Consider the following 14,334-nt stretch of genomic DNA (forward strand, 5'->3'; position numbering starts at 1 on the left):
CTCAGTGAAGGATATTGCGCTTTTAAAAGTGACTAAAAAAGATGTCGGAAAAATAGTAAGTCTTTTGGCGGGGAAATTGTCCTCAGAAAAAAAAAAGTCTGCGCTTTTGAATGGTGTCTGGCTTTGAGTCAAGAATATATCGAGTCTTTTGGCGGGAAAAATCTTGCACTGTGCAACGGATTTGACCCATCAAAAGTCAAAGTATATGTTTGATTTCTGACTAGACTCTGCTCAAAATCGCAGAATTTTTTTTCTTTGTGACAACCCTACATAGTCGAAATATAGTAAGAGAGAGAGCCTACATTTTGACTAGTTGCCAGTCCCCTTTTAAAAACGCAATATTTTTTATTTTTTTTGTAAAATGACAGACAAAAGAAAAATAAACAAACAATTGTTGTTAAAATATTTTGTTTGACCATGAATGTAATTATTTACAAGTTTGATTAACATAAATTTGTTTACGTGCTAATAAAGGAGCTGAAAAACGCAACGTCTGAAAATTGTTTGTAGAAACTAATAAGTAAGGTCCAGTTCATACGTCGCATTTCTGCCGTGTCGAATTCAATTCAATTAAGTGCGGCAGAAATGCGATTGTGGATTCATACGTCGAACTTGCGTCGCACTTAATTCAGAATTTATACTGTCGGGTATCTCTGCTAGCGAAACTTGTTTTAAACGTAGAGTATTCAATATGGCGGACGAAAATACTGAGCGACGAAGGACTTTAATTTTGCTAAAAATTGTCAGCCAATGGAACGAGAGGGAGAAGGCTGACAACAGAGCGGTATGTGTTGCAATGTGTTCAGGTTGCATTGGGTCGAGAATGGCCAAGTTTCTTTTTCTTTGGCGGGAACACATTTACGCATGCTCAATACATTAACATAATGTATGTATTAGATTGGACACGGCAGAAATTCGACGTCTGAATCATTGTCGCATTTCTGTCGGATAATGGGACAAGACCAGTCGAATGTGCGGCAGAAATGCGGCAGCCGATTCAGACGTCGAATTTCTGTCGAATTTAATTCGTTGAATTGAATTCGACACGGCAGAAATGCGGCGTATGAACCGGGCCTAAGGCCCAGTTCATACGTCGCATTTCTGCCGTGTCGAATTCAATTCAATATTAAGTGCGGCAGAAATGCGACTGTGGATTCATACGTCGCACTTGTGTCGCACTTAATTCAGAATTTATACTGTCGGGTATGTCGGCCAGCGGAAAATGCTTTACACGTAGAGTATTCAATATGGCGGACGAAAATACTGAGCGACGAAGGACTTTAATTTTGCTAAAAATTGTCCGCCAACGTAACGAGAAGGAGAAGGCTGACAACGGAGCAGTATGTGTCGCAATATGTTCGGGTTGCTCTGGGTCGAGAATGGTCGTTTCTTTTTCTTTGGCGGGAAACTATTTACGCATGCTCATACATTAACATAATGTATGCATTAGATTCGACACGGCAGAAATTCGACGTCTAAATCATTGTCGCATTTCTGTCGGATAATGGGACAAGACCAGTCGAACGTGCGGCAGAAATGCGGCCGCCGATTCAGACGTCGAATTTCTGTCGAATTGAATTCGTTGAATTGAATTCGACACGGGAGAAAAGCGACGTATGAACCGGGCCTAAGACGAAATTACTAATCTATGAAACAGTAAGTCTGAAACATGTAAAATTATTATGAGGATCGCCAGAAAACAAAAGTAATTCTGGCAAAAACAAATCGCAAAATGTCTAATTTTAAGAAATAGAGTAATCGAAACTACGGACCAGTAGTGAAAACAAAAATCCTGTTATTTTTACGGAGAAGTGTTTGACGTTATTGGTAAACATTGAAATAAATTCTACCTAGCTTGTAGCTTTTTTACATCAGTTTCAAGTTAACATTTGCTCTGGTTTTGAAAATGAATTCCGTTGACCTAATACTTGATAGCTTTTTTTGCCAATATATTTGTTGAGAGATTTATAAGCATTGCGTGCGAATTAAATGCGGATCTATGTTGTAAATTGAAACCACAGAATATACAATTGATAGGCAAACTTTAAAAAAAAAATGCAGATAGAAAGGATTTTCCGAATGGTTTTAGTGCATGATGAATTTGCCTGTAGTCGAACAGCAAAATCTGGCGAGATTCAAGACAATTTCAACTGATTTCGTGCTTAGCACTGAAGCGTACGAAAAAAAAAAATTTGGTTGCATGATCGATCAAACAAATCCATATTACAAATTGAAACGACGAGAAATACACTGTTCAACCGCTAGCTTTTAGTTTTAAAAATTTGACTGATTTATTGAAGTATTTGTCAAGATTTAAGACAATTTCAACCGTAAACAAGCGAACGAAAATTTCTCCCAATTAAAAAAAAAAAATGTTGCATGGCCGAGCAAAGAAATCCATGTTATAAATTGAGAAGATGCGAAATTCAAAACTTGAGTGAGAAATTTGGCGAGATTAGAGACAATTTCAGCTGACTGCAGTGTTCAAGCAAACGACAATTTCTTCCAAGACATTTGTTGTAGAATTAGTCTGTGGTTTCAATAACATGGATCCGCCATTATTCAATCATTACGTCTCGAGTTCGAGGTATAAGTTCTCTTTACTAAATCCTATACATTCTTTTAGCATAAGTTGTGAGAATTTGCAATACATCAAGACATTACAATTAGTTGCAGATTTCCTTGTCACTTTCTACTGATTTTTGGAGGGAACATTGATTGTCGATCTTGTCACGGTTTCTGTCGATATAAGAATCTAAACTATTGTCCTTTACCAAACGACGCATCAAGATCAGAGATCACACAAGCATGATCCAGAACCTCCATGTCAGCAGGCATCTAGTATCCACTAAGAGTCCAAGAAGAGCCATAAAAATCCACCAATGAGAGTCCATCTGAATCTGCACCAAGGAGTTACTAAGGAAGTAAAAAGAAAAGACCAGGTCAACATTTCTGCAACTAAATACATATTCCACTGAACAAATTGTAAATATGCACATAAAGGTCTGAACGCAAAATTTCCACGCTAGAAATCGACAGTCATTTAATTATTATGAGTGTTCTCGTGTACTTGTTGCAGCAGAACAATTTGTTTTATTGTTTCCAATGTAATGGAATGCATACGCGATAATTTCATATTAGAAAGTAAATTAGTTTTGGCTACTACGGCAAAAACACCAAGAATGAAAATGGTCGTTCTGAATAAAAATCGACTTTTCATATTTTGAAGAGCAACAGGCAGTGTTAAGACAAACTGGCTCTGAATCTAACAAGTCGGTTAAATTTTTCGCGTTTTTGTTCAGCAAAAGCACGCGATTGTTTTATATTTGAGTGCATTATTTAAGACTTATCTTAGTATTCAAAAACAAAAAGCCGTTGTAAGAAATTAATCCTAACAGAATCTGTTTACCACGCGGAAATCACGTTGCTAACAATAATTAATAAATTTGCATTTTAATGAAGCTTGACAGCTATGCAACCTCGTTCCCAGGGATAAAGAAGAAACTCCTCCCCATCCCCCACCCCGTCACTTTTCTAATGGTCCGTGTCTTAGCGGGGTTGCCACTCAGACATTTTTGTATCCAGCAAAATGCACTCTGCGCAATATTGCTCTCATTAATTTTAAATGGTTCCTCATAGAGCCACGTAGAAGCCAGACACAGTCACTACACAAAAATAGGAACCGCAACTAGAGTGCAATTTGTTTAGCTTAAATGAGATATGTGTAGCTTCTGAAGAGCGCCTAGATTCTGAAACTAACAGGAAAATATTCGAATCCTTATATTCAAGCCCCAGTCAGGGCCACGATTGTGTGTGTCGACGTCGACAAATTGTCATGAAGCGAATAGGTGACGAGAGAAAGCAACTATCTCCAACTTGGGCATACTGACTTGATGTACGATTAAATTCTCAGAACCGACATTAAAAGAAATGCATGACAGTCAAAGAGGAGAATACAAATTTGGAGCTTGTGACTGAAAGGTTCAACTTACTCGAAGCAATCTTGTCATGGAACACACCACTGGGATGTCTGCGACTTTCATCTTCGTCCCTCAGTCCTCAGGAAAGAAAGGATAAAATTTTAACAAAAAATGACACGAGTTATTTCCGACACTTTTCAGGGATGTTGAAGCTTCCGGCCTTGTCTAATAAAGCTTGCCTGGGGAAAATAAATAACAACACTTGGAACACTTCGTTGCATTGCAACGAGTAAAAACAATGACCACATAATAAAAAATGAGCGACTTGAAAGTCAACTTTAGAGAACAAGAAATCAAAAGTATCAAGCCTTTGAAAGTTTCCTATCTCCATCGGTCGAATGAATTCACCGATATCAGAAGATCTAAATGTCGACGTGCATTTCTAAGTGGATGAAGTTTAACTAATATTTGAAGAGTTCTAATTGTTTCGAAATTTTTACAACTACTCGTAAAGAACGTTCGAAGAAGGCCAGGTTTCTTCTGCAAAATACATTGGTTTTAACTTATGTTCTTACCTTGGCAAGGCGCAAAAACCACCTTAATTCGAAGCACGTGCTTGCAAGGTTTGCTTGAAGTAAGTTCTTGTTGTAGGTGTTGGTGTTTCGTTACGGCTCCAAACGAATTAAGGACAATTCAAAAACGAAAGCTTGGTACTTGTTCCTAGAAGTGACTGAGAGCGAAATTAAATTTCTGCTAGCTAGTTGAATTTTTAAATGTGGTGGAAGATGTAAACAGGTAAAGTCTGCATACGAGCCAAGTGGCCCATCAGGCCGGAGCTTATCCCGCTTTCTGTAGCATGAAGCGACTAGGAGTATTTCTACTCCCCCTGGATGGGATGCTAGTCCATCGCAGGGTTACCCCCAGCATTTAGTTCGCCGGTATCCATTTATACACCTGGGTAGAGAGAGGCACTGTGAGAGTAAAGTGTCTTGCCCAAGAACACAACACACTGTCCCCGGCCAGGGCTCGAACCCGGACCGCTCGATCCGGAGACCAGCGCACTAACCATGAGGCCACCGCGCCTCCCACGGTGGAAGATGTGCGGCCGAGGAATTCAGCGCAGCAAATGTTTCAGCGATGTATCATTTGAAATTTAAATTTGCACACTTTTTGCGACCGCGTAACGCATGGCTGATTAATTGCAACCATTCTTCTTATTTTAATTAGTGCGGAATATTCAAATTTCATTTGTATTCGAAGTTATAAGGCGCCGCCCACACCACGCCGGAGGAATTTGAAAACGGAGGTTTCACTCTAAAAGCGCATGAAATATTTCCGTCCACACTAGGCCGGAGAAATTTGAAAACGCAACAATCACCGGTCGTTTTGGTTTGTGTTTGAGGAAAACTGGAACAGAGAAATCGCGTAATTTTCGTGACGTCAACGTTTTTGAAAAGCTCCGTTTTCAGTGTTTTCCGTCCACACGGAAACGAAAAGCCGGCTCTTTCAAATTCCTCCTGATTTAAGAGTGCGTTTTCGAAAATCTCCGTTTTCGTGACGGAGTAGTGTGGACGGTAGGCCTAGCCGTAGAAATAAAGCTGCGTTTTCAAATTTCTCCACTTAGCGTAATGTGGACGGCGTCTGAATGAAAAGTGTTTTTGCTTTCTTTTTTATTCCTAGAAACTTGTGCAGAATCGATATTCCAACAACTCATATTCTTATCGCAAAGCAGAGGAGTATTAGCATACTGGATTATCTTCCAGGGTCGTCCAGTCTTTCAGCGGGATGAATTAAGAAAGACACCGGCCTAGAATCACGCCTTGGCAAAGAGACACATCAGTGAAGTGGGAATGGCAGCAGTGGTCAATAGGCGTTATGCTTACAAAACAAACATCAATAACAAAACTCAACCCTTACAGCCACACCCCACCCCTGCCTCCATCCCCGCCCCCAAAAAATACCCCACAACATGTAGGTGTCAAGCAAGGCTGGACTTAACGTCAGGGAAACGTATAATTCAAATGAAAACTGTTTGATAATCAGGCAATTTGCGCCATTATCACTGAAATCCCTCCCCCACCCTGATGTTACATCAAGTTAAAACAGCTGTATCAATGCTAGGAGTAGACCCAGTGTGGGGCAACAGCAAACTGGTCTGAAGACATGATTGATCATTGCAGTTATACACAACTTCAGCAGTTGTGAAATTAAAGCCTGAAAACAAATCTAGGCCCAAACAGTGTTTGGGGCGTTATATAAACAATAGCCTCCATTAGGTGCGAAAATATGCTCGCATATTTGTCCACGGACATTATCTGTTCCAAGAAGCAAACAGTTTTTTGAGAATGTATCTCAAGGAAAACTGTGAGCTTCGAGGAACAGATAATGTCTTTTTTGCAACACTCGCAGTTTTGAAAATTGGGGAATATTCTCGGATATTCCCCAGTTTTGGCTGGGGAATATTCGGTCACATGACGCATTTAGACCAACCTTGCACGAGCGAAAATATTTGATGGATTATAAGATTAAATATCCTTTGCCTTCGAACCCATGACCTCTCTGGTATTGTAGAGGTCATGGGTTCGAATCCTGTTCAGGCTTTTATTTCACAACTGCTTACGTTGTGTATAACTATGATGATCAATCATGTCTTCATATCTTCTTTGCAGTTCAAATATATGATCTTTCCTATATTCACTTGCATGCAAACTAGTCTGTTATGCGTGAGATGTGTGACATAACACGTATGTCTACCAAACAGATCAATGGTTGAACAAGTTGGTTTCTTATTTAGTTTGCACGTTTTGCTATGACTAAAGTAACGGCAGACATCGTGCCTTTCTTGAAATTTGTCCATGATTCTTATCGTTTTAGCTAATACACGACAAATTTGTTTGATAGATAGGGATTGAGTTACTACAGTGAATATATATACCTACTTTCCATTCTTGAATGAACTCTGTGATCTGTTCTTGAGTAGCATTTTTATGTCTCCGAAATTCATCCCTTAAATACTGGTCTCCTAAAGCTTTGGGGATAAGAGGAAGGTTCTTATGTAGCTTGAGAATACGCCGGTAAAGTCTCAGGGATGGATTCATATTGCATAAGCAAGTGGAAAAGATAAACGAACAAACAAATACTGCCAGGCGCAATACTCTCGTCCAGTCTCTCGCCGTTGTTTACTTTCGTACAGTGCCAAGACATGAAACGAAGAGAAGACATACATCTGAATACATTTACAACACTAATAGTGTATTATGGCGTGCAGGTGAAGCTCGTTGTGGGAAGTCAGGTTTGATCTGTTTGGCGTTCCTTCTCGCCCAGAATGTTCGTCCAACGTCTTCCGATCACAAATAGAATAAGACGGTCGGCCGCAGGTTATTGTTTAAGGTAAAAATGGCGACTGTCAGTCAATCAAGTACATCTGCAAGTCCGAATGCGACGGGAGTGTGGAACCGATTGTCTCCAGAAGAGTTTCAACAGCTTCAGGAGTACACTAAGTGTAAGAGATTTTATTTTACCTTCTTCTTTGGTTAACCAAGTACTTGAGCGTGTAGTTAATGTTTGGTGTTGTTTAGTGATAAGCAAGCTCTGCTGTTATGGAGAATGATGCTGTTCGCCTTTTGATATACTAGCTCATCACCGAATTCAAAGCTCCGATGCCACTTCTACTTTCGGAGGTTAACATACGAAACCATACTGTTCCCTGATTATTTCACAATAAAATATTAACATGGCTGAAATGTTGTAAACTGAAATGACATGTATTCGGTTTAACTTTTAAGAAGTATATCACGTATCGTAATAAGCACAACTTACGCTAATATCTTTGCACCAGGCAAAGCTAACAAAAAAATTATTATTGTGCTTCTGTATTGCTGTTTTAATATCTCTAAAACGAGTTGATTACAGACCGTGCAACACACATATATACTGTATATTGTTTATGAGGAAAAACGAATCCGGATTTCAATACCTTAGTATTATACTAAGCCTATGGTTTTACGTGTCCATGTAGTAATAATATGGCGGCTAGTGTTATTAGTCTAATTTTTACATGTATAAACAATGATGCTCGTAATTTTAAAGACAAGGGAAGATTTGGATGGGTGGTTTTGTAAGTGCGTTTTTCAGTTCTTGCCAGCTTCTTGTGTTTATAATAAACCTTTTTGTGTCATGTATAAAGCCTTTAAGGGAAGACTATATAATTTGGATGTTTATTGATTCCATCGGTACATTTTTGTTGCTCTCGCGATGCATGTTCACTTCGTCGTAGCGTTTCTCGGTGTGGTAATTTAAATGACTTAAATTTCGTCGTTCAAAACCGGGAATTTCTTGGTTAGAAAGTACTTTCGTAAACCGTTTTTGCTGACCTAACCGACGTTTCTAAATTGTCACATTTTGGGTTTCGTATTAAGATCTTTCTGACGCTATTTAAATGAACAGTTTATGGCGACAAATATTATTACCGGTTGCTCTGAGAGGATTTGCTTTAATTTGAAGCTCAGATATTCACGAAGAAAAGAAAAAAAATTCAAGTTGATTTTTTAACCTTCTCTGCTCAGTTGTGGTTTATTGGTGTGGTTTAGAGTGCTATCAATGTGTTATATATATCTTCGTTTCGTTTGTCGCAAATAACAGGTCACATTCAGTTGTGATTTAAACTAAGACATGCCGTGAAAAATTCTCCTCTTTTTAACTTAAAAACGTGGTGAAATCCTCGTTTTGCTTTTGGTGTGATATTATCACATTTTCTATTTCATTCCAATTGTATTCTTGGAATTTTTCAGTTACACCCTCCAATGTTTAATATTACACTGAGAAATGTCTAAGTGTTGTCATAAAATATTTATAGTTTTTGGCATACAAACACGGAGTGACAAACAAAATACCATCTCTTTTTGCTCCATATGAAAGGTAAAGAATGTCACAAATTGTCAGAATTTTTTGTCAATTAATTTTTGGTAACCATCCCTAAATTTATATATCATTGTTGTTGATAGTTCTTGGAATTTCTCTTCATATTGCTGTTAAATTTTATATCAACTGTGACATTAAGCAAGCCTCGATATGCAAGTCAACACCCTTCGAGTTACCTGTAGTTGTTTATTAAACTGTTGTCTAGTTGGTTTGTAGCTACACTGTGCTTGCAAAACTCAATACATTAGTCAGTATGTGCTTATGACAGATGAACTTTGTGTCAGTAAAGCCGACAAAAATGAACATTTTATGTATATTTGTGTATACTTCTTTATTTCACCAACTCTGAAAAGATGTAAGCTTACTTCATCTAGAATTCTCAGTTAGGTGCTTAATTGATGAATTTTAATATGTGGGTCATCATTTTAGGTTTTAGCTCTGTAGCTCTGGTTGGCTGTGTTAATGATTCCCTACTGCTTTAAAGAATGTGGGAGCCAATAGGGAGCCTAAAAACTCTATCAGGCTTTCTGTTTCCCCTTAACAACAATTAGACTTTCTCTTTGCAATTACCACAAGACAGCATTTCCATAAGTTGATTGTTTCTTAAAATATAGAGAATTTCTCTGAAATCTTTGGCATTCAGTCCTTTATAAAGAGGGTTGTACATGTATATGTATTTGAACATAATAACATATTATTTTACTATTATTTTGTTTATTTTACTTGAAAACATTTTTGACATGTCAAATTCTGTCCAAATGTCAAATTTTAATTCATTCAGAGTGAAAAAAACATTCTGCAGCATTATTTATTGCTATTAGTTGTAAAAGGATAGCAATTAATGTGAATATTCATTGAAATTGAAGTCTCTGGCTGAGTATGGTTTCCTTGTCTTAAAAATGAGCATTTCAGAATACTATGCTGCTGATAATGATGAAAGAGAAATGGCTAAAGTCAAGGCTGTTTTGCGGCTGATAAAATCATGTGAGCCCTCACAGCTTACATTTACATGTGTACATATGACCTTCTTGTCAGAGCTGAGAGTAATTTTCAAGTGTAATGAATACAATCTAAAATTACATCTCCATGTGGTATTCTTTTTAAAGTTTATTTTATTTTGTGTGCCCTGAAGTACAGTTCTTCTTTTTGTAAATTAAACAATCTTTCATCCTCAGATGCCAAGACTAGCCGATTGACTGATGTTCTTCAACAGTTCCGTGATGGAGTTTATCCACAGTACAATCCAGAGAAAGTAAGTGCATATTGATGTTCACAGAGTCTGAATAATTATCATTTTAAATCCCCATAAAATTAATAGTTATTTCAATTTTATTTGTACAAGGACCATACTGCATATGTTCATATCTACCCCTGCATGTTTTCATGTGATTATGAGTTTCTCTTATATCACTTCTTGTGTGGTGTTAGCTTTATTTCATGTGTTAGAAAATCCTGTAAAACATGCACATGTGTGTGGTAACTGTCAATTATTTTTAGTTAGTGAGGAATTTTTTTACTGTGTAATACAACTGCACAAAATGTGTTGCAAAATTAAGGAAAGCAGACATACTTTCTTTATAGAGAGTAAAATTAATATAATTTAGAATGGTAGCAAAACCAAAACCAAAGTAATCACTCTAGCCTGTCACAAAGAACACAGACAATCAATTCATTACTGAACCAATCAAAACTCTAAATAAATACATGTAGCTGATATGAAGCAAGAGAAAATGTGTGTGATCAATTCACAATGACTTTTGGTGTTATTTCTGATTTGATTACAAAGTGGTGTGAGTCTCTTACAGTGTGCCAGCCAATCACATAGCATTGTAATGCAGAACGGTAGCAAATGCAAATGATTTTTGACGCTAAAGTGAAAATGGCTTTAACAGACTGCTTGACGAATTTTTCAAGTCTTTAGGAGAAGTTGACGAGGAAAGTCAGAAATGGAAGGAATACCATGAAAGTGTCAACAAAATGATGCAACTGTTGTTTGACTTCATGGCTAGCAGAACCGGGGATATCGCGAAAATCCAGCTTTATGGCAGCTCGGCCGAAAACTTAAAAAATTATTCCTTTGATGACGTTGGAGATCTCGACTTACTGTTAGTTCTTGGTAACGATTATGCTGTCGATGAAGCCAGCTTGGAATACTTACCCACAAATCCAGCATTTGTGAAGATAAAAGGAACTGGGCATCCACTGCTGCAGTCATTTCAAGCTGAAGACACAGAATACATATCTGCTGCAGATGTAAAGGAGTTGAATCCCTTTGTTGATGTCGCTTTGTTCAGTCTTACTTTCTTTCCTCGATTATTTAAAGCCGTGACGTCTCATTTTCCTGCGCCACCGTTTAACTCCACTTTGCGCGAAAGGGACACTTTTAGCCCTGCTTTGACAATGGACTTCTCCGCAATAATGGAGTCTCCCAACATTTTGTCTCGACGTCTTGAACAATTGAAAGAGCTGGACATTGAGAATGTCGATCCCAGGGAACTAGAGATACTACCTGCATCGCTGTGCTCGATAAGGAATGTAGATTATACTTCTCATCATGCAGAATTGTTCGACGAATTTTTGCAACATTTTAAGGATTCGGTGCAATCGCTCCGTAACAATCCAATGGGTATTCTTCCAGGAATTCCCAACTTCGCTCGCGATATTTGCTTTAGTGAGAAAGCAAAAGAGATAAGAAAACGATTTTACCACATCGAAAATCACTCGAGAATCAAAAGCAGAAGTAAAGCGGAGAGCAGCGCCTCAATGGTCGTCACGCCAGAAGTTGAGGTCGTCGATGACATTCAAAACAAATCGTGTATGTGCAAACAAGTTGACAAGGCAGTTTCATGCAGAGATTGCGCAGATAAAGCGAATTCAAAACAGGTAATAGGTGAGGAAGGAGTGGTAGGCTGTGTTGGCGCGACCCGGGAAATTAACAGCTATGACAACTCTATAAACGCCGAGCTACAATCTCAAGATGACGTCCATGTTGTAACTGAACCAGACATTCAAAAGACTCGCGAAGGTCCGAAAGACGGCTTTTTTAGTCAAACATTTCAAAGCCTTTCGGAAGAAGATATGGCCGCATTCCTGGAGTGGTTGGTGGAGGAAAAGGCAGAGGATTTCTTCAATTTCATTGACACGGTTGAACCAGTAAAAGAGCTACAATCCCCCTTTACAAAGGAATCAGAAAAATGTACCCAGGCGTTGTCATTTGACATTGTTCCAGCCCTCCAAGCTCGAGGATGGCCCAAGGTTGCTCGAGAGTGGATCAAACGAAAACGAGCATGGCCACCCCCTGACACCATACACAGAATTATTCAAGAGGGTTTCCACCTAGTGGTTAAACCTCCCAAAAGCGGCGGATGCCCTGAAACTGACTTCAGACTGTCTTTTTCGCACGCGGAGTATCTGTTAAGTCGAGAACTGAACGACATGCAACGCCAATGTTACCGTGCTCTCAAGAAATATTATAGCCTGTATCTTCGAACAGAGCCGAAGTGCTTGGTGACGTACCATCTCAAGACACTTTTCTTGCAAACTTGCGAGAACTCTGGAGAAGGGATGTGGACGGAAGACAACAGGACTGCCTGCATGATGAAGCTGCTGAAGAACCTTCACTACGCTCTGACAGAAAAATGCCTGAGACATTTCTTCATCACAGATTGCAATTTGTTCGATATGGAAAATATCGAAACTCCGCATGTTTTAGATTCACTTGCCGAGAAAGTTGAACAGTTCATGAGAAACCCAACAGAATGTTTGCCAGAGCTGATCCCGGGAACAAGACCACTTGATGTGCTTTCCAAATGTAATGAAGAAGGGACGACAAAACCGCTGGAAGACCCTGGGGCTTCCTCGAAAGATACCTTAGCAAGAAGTGACACAGAACAGCGTGGACAGCTTGTAACAAAGAACCAGGAGAACACGTACAGTTCATCTCAAAACATGTCTTCAATGACAATGTCGCATACAAGTACTGATGAAGACACGATCAGAAAGAACAATTCCGGAGAAGTGGCAACGAATATTTGGCAGGGCGCTCGATTCCACGATTTGAAAGATCAGTACAATCACATCTGTCTTAACCTGCTCACAAAAGCGGCTGAAGATGGTAACATGGAGGAACTCGATCCACTTGAAAGATCTTTGGTGGAAGACATCAGAGAGCTTACCAACGTGTACAATTTTCACCCTCAGAGGCTATTGGAACAGTTCGAGAAACGGTGGCAAAGCACATACGCATGGATGTTTGCAAGCTGCGAGTTCTACACGAAGCAGTCTATGTTGGCTGGCATTAAAAACAATGTGAAACTGATCAAGCACATGGTTTTGCAGGATGGGTTGATCGGCTCTCCCAGGGATTATAGTCTGGTATTTCCCGTTGATACCTTTGTGAACAGCTATAGAAGAATGCAAAGAATCCTAAAGAGTACGAAGCCAAAGGAAGATGACATTCCATTGGACTAGCTAGTAGTTCTTGTTGGCTCTCGAAATAGTAACAAAGAGAAACCCTTTAAGAGAAATTGTTCCTCAAAATCCATGCCACGATTCCTGCTATATCGGAAACAGTTCTCATAACCTACCAAAATAGTATAATTAATAATAATTATGTAGTTAAAAGGGAAATCCTGGCTATCTGTTAATAAGTGCTCAGATAGCAATGCTTGTTTCCAATAGCTTTGCCACTGATTTTACATGTTCTAGAAGAATGAAGAACACAAGCAGTGTAGAGAACCAAGCCAGCCCATGGCCAAAATAGATCACAGCATTAAGCTTACAGTGCTCATAACCTATCAAAATAGTATAATTAAGAGTAACCATTTAGTCACCTTTTTGAGGGAAATTCGGACTATATACTAAAAGGTGCTCAAAAACTAATCACAATTAGCCAAATTTCATGATGTAGGATGGCAACGTTCGTCAGAGATTTTAAAAGGGAACTCCTAATTGACACCAAAACAATGGGGTTTTTCCTTGCGGCGCGCTCTTCCAATCTTTGGGAACGAGATTGATTCGTGACGAATCTTACTTGATACGTCGAAATGTCCTAACATGGTACAAGCAACCTCGTTCCCTCTCAATGTCGCATATATATGCAGTGTTTCAGCTAGAAAATTTTACTTGAGGACCAAAGTGGCCCCTGAAGATCTTTTTTAGGGGCCAATTTTTTTAAGAAAGGGGCCAATAAACTGAAAGCTACAGAAGGAAAAAATGCATCAGGGTACCAAGGAAAATAAAGCAGTTTATTAGGATCTATGATAAAATTTAATAGTAAGTGCTTTTAAAAGGGTTTCTACTCAATAAAGTCTCTTTTGAATCAGATACTAGGATGAAGGATCCGTGCATTACAAGAGAACAATCCTTACGCATACATGACGTAGTCAATGATCAAGGGTTTGCAATGCATTATAGGGCGATTTCAAACTCGGTCAGCCATTTGGAAGTTTTCCGATATGAGAGAATCAATACAGCAAAGCAAAAGGACGGATTG

At 38.8% G+C, this 14,334-nt stretch overlaps 2 protein-coding genes across 2 annotated transcripts; both read left to right on the plus strand.

Moving 5' to 3' along the window:
* Positions 1 to 7,085: 7,085 nt before the first annotated feature.
* LOC145472078 (diacylglycerol kinase beta-like) lies at positions 7,086 to 10,718 on the plus strand. Its single transcript, XM_081454918.1, has 2 exons — positions 7,086 to 7,422; positions 10,016 to 10,718. The coding sequence occupies exons 1-2, from the start codon at positions 7,317 to 7,319 to the stop codon at positions 10,105 to 10,107; spliced, it is 198 nt and encodes a 65-aa protein (XP_081311044.1). The 5' UTR covers positions 7,086 to 7,316; the 3' UTR covers positions 10,108 to 10,718.
* On the plus strand, positions 10,556 to 14,322 carry LOC145472077 (uncharacterized). Its single transcript, XM_081454917.1, has 2 exons — positions 10,556 to 10,572; positions 10,733 to 14,322. The coding sequence occupies exons 1-2, from the start codon at positions 10,556 to 10,558 to the stop codon at positions 13,308 to 13,310; spliced, it is 2,595 nt and encodes an 864-aa protein (XP_081311043.1). The 3' UTR covers positions 13,311 to 14,322.
* The last annotated feature ends 12 nt before the right edge of the window (positions 14,323 to 14,334 follow it).

This window comes from Orbicella franksi, unplaced genomic scaffold (assembly GCF_964199315.1).
Source record: "Orbicella franksi unplaced genomic scaffold, jaOrbFran1.1 SCAFFOLD_630, whole genome shotgun sequence".
Classification (NCBI taxonomy): Eukaryota; Metazoa; Cnidaria; class Anthozoa; order Scleractinia; family Merulinidae; genus Orbicella; species Orbicella franksi.